At 42.9% G+C, this 15,514-nt stretch overlaps 1 protein-coding gene across 5 annotated transcripts in view; it reads left to right on the top strand.

Annotated features, from left to right (window-relative positions):
- The window catches only part of NFATC1 (nuclear factor of activated T cells 1), a 116,338-nt gene that overhangs the window by 81,673 nt on the left and 19,151 nt on the right, over positions 1–15,514 (top strand). For 2 of the 5 annotated variants that reach the window (XM_068395911.1, XM_068395912.1), the window contains exon 9: positions 1,210–1,896. In XM_068395911.1, the coding sequence (XP_068252012.1) occupies positions 1,210–1,896 (687 nt within the window). Of the gene's footprint in view, positions 1–1,209; positions 1,897–15,514 lie in introns of those variants that run through there. The other 3 variants (XM_068395913.1, XM_068395914.1, XM_068395915.1) reach the window with 3 other exon arrangements.

Below are 15,514 nucleotides of genomic sequence, written 5' to 3'. Positions count from 1 at the left end.
CACAACAGGTCGGTTATTCTAATATTCTGAAAGATATTCTCTGGCGTCACTGTAAATTTCTAACAGCACCTTCAAGCAACAGCTGCTCCTGTGGACCTCTTTTTGGGAGAGAAGATAAATGCCACTCCGCATCCATACTCAATTGTTCTATGCATTAGAGTTGCATCTAGCTAGAAAAAAATACATCTACAGACTAGTTTGGCCCTATTATTTGTAGTTTTCCTGATAGAGAAAGGGGGTGTCTTTTACCTGTGCACTGCATACGTTGTAGGAGAAGCAGCAAAGGCACCTCTCTGATTTGAGCGAGAAAGCCGATGTGGAAAAGATGCTTTGATTTGAGGAAGGATCTCTTCTCTGATTTGAGAAAGCAGCTCTACATTTGTCATGACTGAGTTGATGCTCATAGACAGTCATTCTGTCCATGTGCTGGTGGTATTTAGAGACATGACTCGACAGCTCAATTAGAGCCTCTTTTGGGACAAGGGGTAGAGCAAGCAGAGGTCTAGAATAGGAGTCAGTTTTTCTTGGTAGCCAGAGACTGAGTTAACATTTGTTAGGAGCTGGCATTAGCAGCTTGGATCTGACTTAGAATTGCTGAGAGTTGGTTGCAACTTATTGAATATTTTACACCCATTGGCTGGTTAGTAAGATTAAACACAATCATGTTAAAACTAAAAAATCAAATCCTACTCTTTCAAAAATACCCTTGTAATAGAAAACTTCTTGTACATAGTATTTTGTCATATATCTTTGCAATTTTGTTTTCACTGAACTCTGAAAGCCCCATCTCTACCTTATTATGCTCCAGTTTACCAAATGTACAGACATTTATCAAATGGCCCATCAGTAGCCGTAGAAATGCAGTAGTATATCCAAGTTAAAATTCTTGCTTTGATTACTACAAATCCATGGAGCCCTTGGGTCCAAAGCTTCCACTGAAGCACAGCTATTTGCAAATAGATTTTTATAGCACATTAGTGCTGGAGGAGAGTCCAAAGAAAATAGTCCTTCTCAATATTAGAACCAGCTGTGACTTTCTTGTGCTGATGACTCATTCATTTTTTTTTATAGGGTGGGAGAACTAGGCAAAAGACACACAGAGTCTTATTCAAGACGTTGTTTGTTTTGCAAAGGGTATCCTAGCCACAAGCCAACTTGATCATACCAATACGCAACTCATGTTTATTTAAAACTTTTTTCTTTTAACAGTTCCAATTATAAAAACAGAACCCACAGATGACTATGAGCCTGCTCAAACCTGTGGACCAATGAATCAAGGCTTAAGCCCTCTCTCTAAACCATACTACAGCCAGCAGATCATGATGCCCCCTGATCCTGGTTCGTGCCTCGTGGCTGGCTTTGCCTCCTGTCAGCAGAGAAATGCCGTGATGTCACCCTCTCCCAACGCAAGCCCCAAGCTGCACGACCTTTCGTCCTCTCCTTACAAGTGCATCCCCAACCCGGGCCACAGTCACCTTGGACTTCAGCAGCCCGCTGGAGGTGTCCCCACCATACAGGAAGTGCCAAGGTCTATAGTTGTGCACCCAAGCTCCCCCGAGCAATCATCTCACATCATGCTGCAGCCGCAGGTGAGTCAACATCTGAGCAGTAGCTGTCCCCTTGGTTATCAACAAACACTCTATCCCAACAGTCCCTCTTCTCCAGTTCCATCTGTTACCCAAGAGCCAACCTATTTGCAGTCCTGCAGTCCAACTCACTCATCCATAATGGGTCAACAGCAGCAGCAACTGCCGAAGGTTCACAGAAATGAGTCTCCAACAACCCAACCACTGTCATTGCCAGAGTTGCATGAGGAAAGTAATCATAATTTGGCCCCTATTCCTGTAACGATCAAGCGAGAACCTGAGGAATTGGACCAGATGTACCTGGATGATGGTAAGTCTTCCGCAGCATAGGTTTGCGTTCAACCATGTTGCTATATCAGTGAGTTCCCTTAACCCCCTCCTCCTTTTGAAACCCGGTGGAAAAAAGTTCAATTAACAGCCTGGTGGAATGGCGCAGACTTTTGCTTGGATTGTCTCTATACAGGAAAGGGCTCTTTAATTTTGTTTGCGATAATGAAACCATATTATCTAAGCATTAAATGCTGTTAGTTACCATAGAGCTAGCTGCATGACCAATAGCTATGTTGCAGTAATCTTAACCGTATGGTCTTGGCTTATGCCCATGCCAGTGACCCGTGGAACTGCAGTGAAAGCATATTTAACATTGTCCCATCCATAATGCAGTGAAACGTCTGATGTCCATATCTGTTCATTGGAACTAAATGATAAACTGCTCTACTTCAGTTGAGAAGGTTCAAATTAAAAATGGAGGCACGTCTTTCAGCGTAAATTTTCAGTCTGGTGGCATCTGACATTTAGACGACTTTTTCTTCCATTCTTATTGTGGACTTGCTGCTGCTTTTATTATTTTTTTTTTTGCTTTTGTAAGATTCTATATCTATATGTATTCTACACGCACCACCGAAAAGTTGAAATGCTGTGATGGCTTGTCAGACTCTAGTTTCCAAAGATTTATTAGTCGAATGTAATAAAAGGGATAATCTGGAATTTAATTATGTGACCTCACTGAACTGTGATTTAGCACTTGCTGCTAAGTATCCCAGCAGTATTCTGGACCCTCACCTTAATGCAGTACATGAGTTCCCTTCCAATAGACACGTAACTTTACATAACATACTATGCTACTTGAAGAAGAAATGCCTTTGAAATGGCTGCATTGAAGCTAACTGGTGCCAAGGAACATCTGAATATGATTGTCTTTCAGGGAGAGTTTAAAGACTATTCATTGCACTGTTTTTAAAAAAAGGACATTTAGTCATTCTATTTTAAACAGCACGATACTCACTGAATTAGGATTAGAAATGGATGTTTTGGAGCTTGAGTAGCAGCCTTTTGCTTTTCAACTCTAAGAAAATGATTTTTCTGAACAGAAGTTATTATTGGTTACATGATAGACAGGTCTAAGGAATTTTTCCTCATTAGGAGTTCCGTTCACTAAGGTTTTGCACAGCACATCTTTTGTGACAAGGTTTTCTTCATACAGTGTGCATTTTTACCACATAGCTATGCTGTAAGGAGCAAGATTTCAGCAAACCAAACAAGAAGTGTACACAAACCAAAGCAAAAAGCTGTGCCTGAATTTTGGTTTTCAGAAAAAACAGAAGTTATCTATGGAAGGAAGAGAATACAGATAAAATCTAAACCTAGTTTACAGCTGTCTTTCTACAAAAGCACAAGAAATGGGCAGTCTTTCTGCCTTATGTCTCCAAAATCCAGCAACCACTTCTCTGACAGCACTATGAAAGTTGCCTTTGGCTGGTCTCTGCTGGAGAGATGGGGCTGCGGCTCAGGGATGAAGGGTGAAGCTCCTCAGCCATGTCTACTTCAGGTTTCTCCTGGAGGAACAGAGGAACTTTGCTACGATGTGATCTGAGAGAGAGATTTTAGGTTTTTCAGCAATGATTATTCTCTCTGACAAAGCATATATGGTTTAGTGTTTACCCCCTCTCTCTTACATCCCCTCTTCTGGGCACATACACACGCCAGTCCTCTGACAGATAATTAGAATTGTAGAAGCCACCACGTACATCTGCACTGATACTTAAAGCTGACTTCGAAGATCTCTTCAGCTAGCCAAATCCGTACTTCCCTTTGGCATCCAGCAGCCTATCAAAATGATTCTGTGGCTGACCACAAGAACTATAGACCAACAAAGAATTCATAGACATAACAGTCATGGTAACAATATATAATAGAAAAAAATTAACTTATGTAGTTCCAAAAAAATTAAACACCACCGGTTTCCTCTAAGGGTGGTAATCAGAAATGGTAACCAGAGGAAGTCCCCTTTCCATGTCTAAACTGCTATTTAGGTTTGTCTCAGGGGTCACACTGATGGAGCGTAACCCACGTTACGCAAAATGAAGCCCTTGTAGAAATCAGGAGTGGACTAATAGTGTCTTATTTGTCTCAGTATGTGAGCAGTTGAGAGAGAAGATACGCAGCAGAGGGGCTAAAGGCAGGAAACATGTCCTGTGGGACTCATGTGGGCCAAGACCCTCTGTTCAAACCGTGCGGAGCCCCAACATGCCTCAGACACACAGCACAGGAGCATGAAGCTGTGAGTCAGGCTGGAAGCCCGTTTAGGTCTGTGCTATATGCATTTCATGGAGGCAACTTTACCACCACCAGTACAGACATTGGTTTCACATTACATTTAATCTGATGTAACTGCAGGCTCCCATGGAAAGGGTGGCCTCGATCCATCTTGCCCTTAGCCACACGTTCTTGCTGCTTCCTTTGAGTCATATCAATTGATTATGGAGCGGCAGAGCAGGCTAATGGAAAATTAACCTGCCAAAAATAGCAAAACCCACATAGTTTTCCCCTGGGTCAGCTCATGGAACCATGTCCCCAGGGTCCAATAGCTGGGTCCAGCCCATGACAGGGGCAGGAAGCCCGTTGCTGTGGGTCAGGGAGTGCAGCGGGACCTCTCTGGGTGGCAGCAGCCGACCCATAGACCAGAGTAAGTGTGACTTGAAGCCACATCTGATGTCATCTTATCCTCCCCAGCAACTATCTAATCAACTCATCCTGTCTTGGTGAAAAACCCCCATCTCACGGTCACCTGTTAGTTATGGAAGGATGACATCTGGGTTGCCTTGCACAGTCTCAAAGGGCAGTTTGGCCACTATGGTGATTGCCTGGAAACCACCAGTAGTTGCTCCTGATGTCCCAGTAGGTGCTGTTCACTGAGATCTGCACTGAAAAGGCAAAGCACTCCACATATGCAATGCCTTTGTGCCTGGTGCCATTTCATTCCAACCTCTGCCCATAACTGTGGAATGAGGGAAGAATGGGTTTTGCAGAGTGGCTCATACCAAATAGAAGCAACTCATTTTTCATGTGCTTGATTTTTTTTTTAATAGGAGCTTTTAAGACATCGCCATTGTTTCTTGTTAGTATCATATCCATCTTTAAGTGTTTTCCTTGTTGGAGGAGTGGGTGGGCTATCTGTGCTTTATGACCATATTCTGAAAACCAGAATATCAAATCATACCTGTAAGGACAGTTACTCTTTTATTTTAAATAGATTGCTGTTCTACCTACCTCTTTATAATTTGTTGTCTCACTGATTCAGATCCCTTCATACAGCATGATTTAAACTTTTTTTCAGTATTTTTTCAATCTTTGCACCTGTGAACAATATGAAAGCCAGAGAGAGGTCAGATGTACTCAGCTGTTTTCCTTGCCTGCTACTCTTTCCCTCATCCCTAAAGTAATTTAAAAGTAATGAAATATTTTAATGACATTACAAATTAAATCCTCAAAGCATCACTCCATTAAAAAAGTGTATCTTCACGGTGTCTTGTAGCTATTTAATACCTCCAGTTTTACCTGAAAGTACTGACAAAGTGTGAGGTATAGACACCTAACATACTTACGGGACTACCAGACAAATAAAATATCTAACAGGTTATGCCGGATTATATTTGGTAAAATTTTGGTTGCTTGTTTACCGCTTTGGGGAGCTTTGATTTGTGCATCATCTAATATATGTATAGCAATCTTGGACCAGGTATAAACAGAAATTTTTTTGTTTCAGCTTATGGGAATCAAAGCAATATTAATTCCTTTTGGTCTGGAGTATCTCCACATATAGACCATCTATACTGCAGAGTATACATGGCAAAAAAAAGTCAGTGAGTTTATAAAAATATATATCCTGTATATGACATTTTTCTGCTGTGCTAATGGTGGGCAGCTGAAGTGATATAAAGGGGGCACCCGAAAAGACTTCCATTTTGGCAAATAAGTTTTGGTCTTTGCAGTCTTGTTTTAAATCAGAATCTACAGTAGCCACCTGGGCTACTCATTAAGTATGCGGTCCATTTCAGTATGAGAATATATGATTCAACATACAGAACGTATTTAAAACTCACCCTGTCAAGTGACACCTGATATATTATGGCTATGCTCTTGATATTGCAAGGTATCTGGCTTATATACCAGCACTGGTTTCAAATAATTCTGAGTTCAACCTCCTAACAAAGATTATGGCTGACTCCCTTTGCTGCCTTCACAGTAAGATTTGATTAAAAGCAGTTGAAATGTGAAATATATGTCTGGTTTGGGTCCTCTGCGGGAGCCCGTGGTCCTTTGCAGCAGGAGAGGGGATATCTCCTGTCCTCCCCACCAGAAGCTCTTGCAGCAACCTGCAGAGCACTGGGGCACCCTGGCAGACCATGCCAGGGCTAATGCTGGCTCTACGTGCCTGTGCCATCCCTGCCCTAGACACTGAAGACTACGTGATATTCCCCTTTCAGATCTAACCTGGGAGTAGTGTGGGGTGCTAGGGTGGTGGAGCTCATGGAAAATCCTTAGGCGGGCTTGAGGGACCTCTTCAGTACATGTCAATGCGGTAATTGCTTTTAAGAGAAACCATTTTATTCTGTGATCGATGAGTCTAATGTGCTGTACAGCCCTTTGAGACGTGAAGTGGAATTAGCATTGCCCGAAGAGATGGCAAGTTTGGGGAAGCTACAGGCTGGTGAGAACTCTTCCTCGTCCCTTGAACCAGCCGTTCTCTCAAGGGGATGTGAAAATTTAGCTAATTTATATCTCACTTTTGAATGTGCTCTCTCTCCAGCCCTCTAACTAGGACTTGGGTCAAAAGCTGTGCTAGTCTGCTCTTGAACTAATCCTGCTTCTTTTCTGTTGACCAGGGCAGCTCAGATAATTTTTCCAAATTTTAACTGTTTTTCTTAGTGGTAGAAGAAACCCCAAGCCAGAGGCAGTGGAGTGTAAGTTCACACAGCTTTCAGGATGTTCAGGCAGCTGGGAACTGGCCAGGCTCACAACAGGAGATGCTAAAGGTGACTTGAAATCACCTTCCTTATTCCCATTTCCCTTTCCTAGACCTAGTATAGCCTGGGTGGAACACAGAACTGAGCTCCAAATCTTTTATTTCACCAGGATGGAGAGAGTTCAATTAGGCATGCTAATGCCAAGAAACATTTTTCAGGTTGTAACTGGCACTCCCACAAGCTATTACATTTTTTACCTGCAGCAGAATGACACTCGGTTGTGAAATTATTTCCTGCCGTTGGAAACATCAAAGAAAGTAGTTTTCATTACAGATGAAAATGAAGCTATTTCGAAAAAGCAAGGGGAAACACATTGGTACCAACAGGAAAAAATGTATGACTTATGTTCTAAGCAGATTTCAAGGTGTATTGTATACGCTGGGATCCCATTTGTTGTATTAATGCACAGAACTTTACAAAAAGCAGTTTTTAATTGAAAGCAAAGCAGCATCCTGGAGAATTCTTTAATCAAGGTATGCTTGAGTACTGAACCTGAAGAAGATCTTGGCTTGTTCGAGCTTTGTCCAGGTTCTAATCTCCACTTCTGAGATGCAGTCCCAGCCACGTTGAAATCAATGGCACGCTCCCATTGCCGGCAGTGGGGCCAGGGTTCCACCCACCGTTGAAAATACTGCTTTCCAGAATGCCCCGAGTCGTGTGTAGGAGCCAGAACTGGAATAACAATATCTGAAAGACAGATCTTGTGTCTGAGGTTTTGTATATTAATTCAGCCTCGTCTCCACACGGACGCTTTCATAAAGGTCTCTATCCTGATCTTGACTTGATCGGATCTATAAATCTTTGTGTAGTAAGATGAAAATGCATAGGCCATAAATGAAGGTAGCTGATGTTTAGATATGTGGCTAACAGAAAGTATCAGAACCACATCATCATCTTTTTTAAAACAAGGAGGCTTTTGTTCTTGTGATTGTCTTTGCACAGCTGTGAGTTTTATAGCACTGTGCCAATGAATGCACTCATTGCAACTTTTATTTTACTCTGAAAAGGTAAATTGGGAGCATTAAGCCCCCAATAAGTATGTAAAAGTGGCAAAACCACAGGTAAAGTGTTACTGAAAGCTGCAGCCCAACCAGCCATTTCATTTTAAACATGGCTCTTTTAAAAATAACTTTTGCAGTAAAAGCTGTAACTCCTGGATGTAATATGAGCTATTGCTAATGTCATTCCCATGAATTGCTTACAGTGTTGAACTGTTAGATGTCTGACAAGTCCATATATCTCATATACAGTATATATGAAAGTTTTTTGCCTCTAAACCATATGTTCTTTTTTTCACTCCTCTATATTCTTCACATGCACGTGGTTTGGTGATATAGTTTATTTGAACAGGAACCGTAGCAGACAGAATTATTCTTTTGCTGAAATGTATCCTTTTTCATACATCTCAGCTTCATGATTAAAGCGATCGGCTCTCGAGGCATTAAGTTTAGTCTGCTGCTGCCACAATTATGCCTTTGAAAACTCCTGAGTGCACTCGGTGATTTCCAGTAGTCCAGATGTCATTAGAACAACACGCAGGTAGTCTGCAAAGTCCAGTAACACTGTCTACACTTCGGTCTGGCTTGGGCGAGCTTTTCCCTCCCTCCCTCTTGGCCAAGCCTCGCAGCTCTGGGAGAAAACAAATAGCTTTCCTCATGGAAAGTTTTACTTCATCTGGCGTGCTGCCTGACCTAGACCCTCCTCGTCTCTAATGATGATTGAAAGTGTACATGCTACTGTGATAAAACATGCTGAGTCGTTAACATTTGGGGCTTGGGTTGTATGCGATGAGTAAGGGAGGACTGAAGTAATGTGTTCGAGTCAGACCTTTGGTGGACTTGCACGTCTGGGTTTGAGGGGTATCCTGTTACGTGAAACCGCACACCCACGGGATCGAGTTTTGCTCTTTCTAGCGGCTTCGCCGAGTTGGGTCTCCCTGGAGGCCCACCAGAAGAAAGCCCCCAGAAGAGCAGCTGACCAGACTAGGTGTCACTCCTGGTTTTCTCCAGTCCCAGGCATGCAGCTGCCCACAGAGCAGACCTGCCTACCTCTTAGCTGCAGTATGCTGTGAAATCTAGCAGTGAACTTTGCTTTCTTCTAACATCAGCACTTAGATTTCCAGGGAGGTCCTTGAGTCTCAGGCTTTCAAGGAAGTGTCCGGTCCCTTCAGAGAAGTCCTGAGTGCCTCCACCCTCATTCCGTGATGGCGGAGGGAGCAGGAGGCTGGCCAGCCGATGGCAAAGCTGCAGAAATCAGCAGGCAGTGCTTTGCAATGTTTTGATACTCAAGATTATTTTTAGTGTTGAAAACCCAGCATTTGCTTGATGCGCATCTGCACGCACACCTTCGCGTTGAACATTTTGAGTCATTAAGTGTTCAGCTGAAGCCGCCTTGCCCTCCCTCTCTTCAGCTAGGAGCCAGCTTCACGCCACAGCCCTGCTAATGGCTCTGCAATTAGCTGGGGAAGAAGTCGCTTCTCACTCCCATGCCTGATTCATTCTCCTATTTCCATAGTAATGGCTGTTGGCATTGCTGTTTAAAATGGTAAAGGTTTTGTGGGTTATTTTCTGTAAGTTTTCCTTGGCAATTGGGGGAGAAGAAGTTGCTGTATCTGAGCCTTGGTAACATTTACATCTGCTTTTAAGCCTGGAGGAGTGCCAAGGAAAATATGTGGCTTGCAGAAGCACAAGCTTCATGAGAAAGCTTTGTTCCGATGCGATTCATTTTAGGAATATGTTGTTTGTTTGAAACGTTTCTGCTGAGCTGTGCAGTGTTAGCTGGTCAGGTGTGGCCGCGTGGCTCCTGTTCGGCCTCCGTGCTCTCGTGTCTTGAACCCGTCCTAGCAAAACACTTCTGGGGAAGTTGTTTTAGAAAACCCCTCTTCTCCAGGGAGCAGAGTATCACACAGACCCCTGCTGCGTCTCGGCAGAGCGGGGCTGGAGCGAGCCGCCGGCTCAGCCCAGCAAACACATACGTGTCAGAGGAAGCGCTCTCATGAGTAAACTCCCCGACTTCACGTACGGCGCCCTTGGCTAAGCGCTAGCGAGCTGCGGTGTTGCTAGATCGCAGAGCAGCGAAGGGCCTGCCTCTGCTCCCACTTAAGTCAATAACACCGTTCCCTTTAGGGTTTGTTGGGAACAGGACCAGGCGTATGGCTGGTAGTTAAAACGCATAATAGCTGCATTCATTGAAATCTGGTCGCTGATAGACAGGCAGAGAGGGAGTCTTTTCTAGCAGATTTCTGCGCGGCACAGTTGATTGTTTCATCTGTGTCTGCCGGACTGGGGGGCTTGGTCATGGGCCTGATAGCGGCTTGACCATCTCTGTGGAGAGTGGGCTGCTTGATAACCTGGCTCCTGGTCTTTCCTCCTCTCGGAGGAGCTACTGCTGATTGCAGACAGCGGGGGCACAGGCTTTCCACACCAGGCTTATCTCCAGGCTAGGAGGAAGCTCATGAAAAAAAGCAGACCCTCAAAATGTTCCCCTTCTCCTCTGTCACTGAGGAAACCTGTGAAGTCTGGACATTGAAAATACCTGGAAACAATTGGTGAGTAATAAATACAGTAGGAAAACCATGGTCCTGTTCCTTGTTGACCAGCTTGGCTGGGTTTGTCTGCAAACCAGGGAGCTGGACCAGCCCCCTCTGCCTGCTTTACAACTTCACTTTGTTGGTGGGTCTTCTACATTTTGCACGCTTTGAAGCCTACCGCAAGACAAATACTGAAAAGCAAAGTGAAATGGTGCTGTGTTGAAATTCCCAAACTGTATTGTCGCTGAGCACATGAATTGCAATATGAGCACTTGAACAGTCTTGAAAAGCAAGGCTACAGGCTATCAAAGTCCGTAATTAGTGGATTAAATTCTTTGGTCCTTACTAGTTATAGCTCTTGTTATCCAAGCATCATGTATGCACAGGAACGTTCCTCACTTGCCTTGCCTTTGCACAACTAAAGCGTGATTTTTCTATGTAATTTTGGCCCTTCTGCAGTCATATGAGAGTTTGACTCTTCACGTCTGTACAGTCCAGGTTGCTCTTGATGTTAGATTTCTGTGGGAGCTAGGGCTAAAGATTTGTTCCATTTCACAACTCCTGTGATATCTTGGGGTTGCAGAATAGGTATTGCAGTAGATACTACAAATCAATTTTGATGCCCTGGGAGCAGCAGTCTGTTCTTTTTCTAGTGCTTCAGGGAAAATATGTGTTTCATTGCCACCTCATAAGCAAAATCTTCTGCAAATGACTTAAGAAGTAGAAAAAATGCTATTTTGGGTCACAAGAGAAGCCTCCAAAAATACAAAACTGAAGAATATTTGGTTTAACTTTTATTTCTGTCCTGTATATGCAAATCCATACACATATAAAGTATGTGTGTGTGTGTGTATATATGCGTGCGCACATACACAGACATATGTAATGAACTGTAAGACTTCGTATACTAATTCTTTTGCTTCTTTGAAGTTTTGGTGGGTGAGAGTGATGTAAGTCTCTTCTACTCATGACTGACTTCTCTGAAAATCCGGCAGGTGCCTGTTAAGTAAAACCTTTTAGAAACATGAGGTCAGGTGGAGAAGCCCATCCTGTGGACCTTCTGTTGTGCACAGTTAGTTTCTGAGCTGAAATGCCCATTGCAGTTCTGAAATCTGGCTCTGTGCTGCTGCATGCCTCTGAGCTGCAGTTGTCACTGCTGCTGAATGTTTCTCAGGCATCTGAGCTTTTGCTGTCCAGCTGTTCTTTTGGAAGACTGAAGCAACTGGTAAAGATGATCTCTTCGCTATTAGTTGGCTTTTCTTTTTTTCCATGTGATAACTCTGTGTTCCACTATGCTCCAGGCTGCACTTTGACTCAGCTATTCACTTCAGGGCTTTCACCTTGGAGCATCTGCGTCAGCCATTAACAACTTCTCCAGGCATCTTCTCCTTATAGTAATATATCTCTGGATCAGTAGTACTGGGAGGTGCAAATGCGTTTCTCAATCTAAAATGACTATGTGTGAAATTGTCATATAGAAAGAGATTAGCAGAGAAACTGATCCTGATTTTTTTCAATTACGCACGCTCTTGTTTGTTTTCTTTCTTCTGAGAAATTTCCTCAACTCATTAACTGTAAACCGTTGCATGAGGTGATACAGAAATGTCCCTTGGGCCCTAGCAGTCAAAGGCTAGAACTTCCTGAAGTTGCTAGAATTGATGCAGTGCAATTTCAGGTTTTGCAGAAAGATATGACGAGTCCAAGCTCTGGCTAGATGTACCTCACCCAGGCACTGCATGAGGTCTCTTTGAAAGGGGGCCCTGGAAGGGCCTCCAGAAATAGAGATGGCTGCTCTACTCTAGTCCCTGAGTTCCTAGGTAACTTTGAAAGACTTCTCAGGGATTTTTGCCTATTTTTTCTTCCACATAGAGAGTATTTTCAGATGAGGAAGGACCTCATTGTAAAACAAAAAGAAGCAAAACTGATTCCAGGGCAGAAAGTGCCATCAACCACAGGAAGACTATGCTTTTTGCATCAGTGGACAAACAGCAACAATGGCTGCTTTAGAGAACTTTCCAGGAATTCTTCCACCATTTCCAGAAACCCAGGCTGGACCTTTACAGGCCAGACAAGCACCACTACAGTCTGTTTAAACCATAGACTCACAGTTGGACATACTGTGTCAGATCACCACTTGGTAGGAACCTGCAAACCTCCATTGTTGCCAGACAAACTGCTGGTTTCTGCCCTATTTGGCATATAGATGGAATTGTGGAAATAAAGGTGACCATTTCCTTTGCAGAAGGTTTAAACTTACCTTTTTGCAATCCAATATGCCAGATATTTCACACTATTTCAATGGTGAGCTAAAGCCCTAGAGAGGAACCAGCAGTGCTGAAGTCAAGGAAGGGTTTGCTGGAAGGACATGCTAATGTGAAAGCATCTTCTTGCACTATTTTAGTAGCTAGTTTTCAAGTCCAGAGATAGCTGCAACCCTTAGCTGAGTCAGTGCATGCTTGCTGGCAGAGTCAGATCTGTGTGACAGGACTCCAGGACCCCCAGTCGAAGCAGAGGCTCTGCATGGGGCTGCACCCTGGCAAGGATTCAGCACAGCTGGGGGATCGAGGCCCTTTGTAACAAGTGCAAGCAAGAGCATGTGTGTATATACACTTATTCTATTTGGGGAATATACTAAAAAAATAGCAGCCTCATGATGCTGTAGCATGGTTAGCAAGCATTTTAAAGTTTCAGACTTAGACTGTGGCTGTGAAACTACCTGGTGGTGTAATTAGGGTGAAAGAAGGCTTGAGAAAAAGAGAAATGAGAGGAAGGTTAAATATAACATCCCCATAAAAAAAAGATGAGCAAAGATGAATTTTGAAAGAAGAGGGGAAAGGGTGAGTGTGGGTGTGAGAGAGAGGAGTTTCTCTAAAACTGAAATGGTATAAATGAGTAGTAAAAGCGCAGGATTTGTCTGTCATGGAAAAGTGTATCTAAAGAATACCTCACTTTGCCCCAAAATAATTTTAAGTATAGAGAAAAATGAGAGGAGATGATGAAATGAGCAATGTGCTCATTAAACTTACATGTGTCTGAGGAGAGAGTGTATCTGAGCAGTAAGCTGAAGTCAGAGGAGCCTGTCTGTTTGTCTGTATTGATCTGCAGTGAGATGGCTGCACTGCGTGGAGGTAGGAGGTTTCGGTGGCCCAGCTCTGCTGGGGTGGGACCCTCAAATAACCCTGGGAGTTATTTCCGTGCTCTGTTGTCAGGTTTTCTAAGGAGTGAGGAAGGGGCTTCAGTGCTACCACTGGGTGGAGAGAGCTCTTACAGGGAGCCCAAAAAAACCCTCAGAAATATGTTAGAAAAGAAGGGGGTGGGAAGTGCTTTTTGAGTAAATGCAGTCACATCACCTGAACTTAGAAGTTTTCATATCAGTTTTAAGACTTCTCTTGCAGTGTAACAGGGCATTCAACAAAAATGAGGAAAATCAGAAAATATTATCCATTCACTCGTCCCCAATTAGAAATTACCCAGAAAAATTACTGCTAGAAGGAGTAGAAGTGATCAGCCTTTGACAAGGCAGAGGAGGATTTGTAAAAACTCGTTTTCAAGGTTATATGATGGAAGAATAAAACAGGAAATCCCCTTACTTTGCAACTTTCGAAAGATGGCATTCAAATTGCGTTTAGGACATGATCCAAATACCATGAAAAATTTTTCCATCAACTTCGATGGATGTTCTAAAACAGGATGTGTTAAATCAGGGGAAATAATAACAGAGTCGCAAGTAAATTAACAGAAGATTCACAACACATTATGAATCCCTGTATTAAAGAATCAGTTAGAGCCAGCTATTTAAATAAAGGCAGAGTAGTAGAAAAAAAAAATTGAACTAGAAAAAATTAGAACATCTGCTCAAGTTTCCAAAGCTATATTTAATATTAACTTGGGAAAAGCACCTGGACTGAACGGTGTCTCATAAAAAATTTGTGTTTACAGACCAAAATCACTGGGATACTTTTTACAAAAAATCAGTTGCTCAACTAAAAGAGAAAACTACTCTCTCATCCTTTTCCTGCTGCTGAATTTTGTTATGAGGAATATCACCATCTTAAACCAGAGAAGCAACAAAATGCAAATGTTTCTGTATGATCCATTTTTTTGTTGATTGATTGTTAAGATCTAGTACCAGAGTCTCTGCCCGGCTGGCTGCTGCACACAAGCTGCACCTTCTGCCCCAATGAACTGGTTTGCTGGAAATGGGCCTGCCCTTTTATAACAGTGCAATTAGCTAACAGTGGGGTAGACTTTATTTTTATAAAGAATATTTTGGAGTCAAGCACTCAGCGCAGAGGAGAGTATGAAAAGTGAGCAGACTTTTGGTAGAGATGGCAGATTTCCTTCCAAGAAATCTACAAATGGATGTAGCGTTACTTTGGTTGTTAGGTGAATATTCAGGGAAAAAAATCTGCTTTTGAAATTTAAGGGAAACTTATTGTCTTTTTTTATTTTAGTTAGGAAGGTGGTAGGAGACAGGACTGTCTGTGTCTCATCATGTGAGTTGTGACCCTAAAAACCTTTGGTCAGCCAGCTAGAGATCAGCCAGCCACATACCTGATGTTTCAGTGGCTATAGTTATGGCTTCTCTGATGATGAAATCTAGATTTCTGCAATGACCAACATAATTTCTCTACTGTCAGTTAAGACCTTGTTTCAGGGAGGAGCTGGCAGATGCTTGTGATGCCAAACGAGGCTGTATCATGCTTTCTGTTGTGCATGGTCCCCTGGGCAATGCCGGCCGCCGCCTCCCTGTGCCTATTTTCTGAAAAATGTCAGTGTTCAGAAAGTTGTCTGAAGACAGATTTAAATTTCATATGAAAAACTTTCGTTGAGGGGAAGCACCGCTGCAGGGGAAAACCCCACACCTTGACACACTACAATGATTGCAAGAATTCTTCTTTAAGATGTCTAAGTAGGAATATTTCTCATAACATGGGAAAGACATCTAGATTTTACAGTGCTGCTGCAAAATGAAAATCTTAAGAGTGGGAGAACTTACCTTTGGTTATTCTTGATAGAGACAACTAGAGTAAGTCAGCATAGATCCATCTAGATGTAGTGAAGCTGCACTGATTGCTACCTGTTCAGACCCT

This window comes from Nyctibius grandis, chromosome 3, assembly GCF_013368605.1.
Source record: "Nyctibius grandis isolate bNycGra1 chromosome 3, bNycGra1.pri, whole genome shotgun sequence".
NCBI classification, from domain to species: Eukaryota; Metazoa; Chordata; class Aves; order Nyctibiiformes; family Nyctibiidae; genus Nyctibius; species Nyctibius grandis.
The sequence above is the reverse complement of the archived record's forward strand: the minus strand, read 5'-3'. Positions and strand labels throughout refer to the sequence as shown.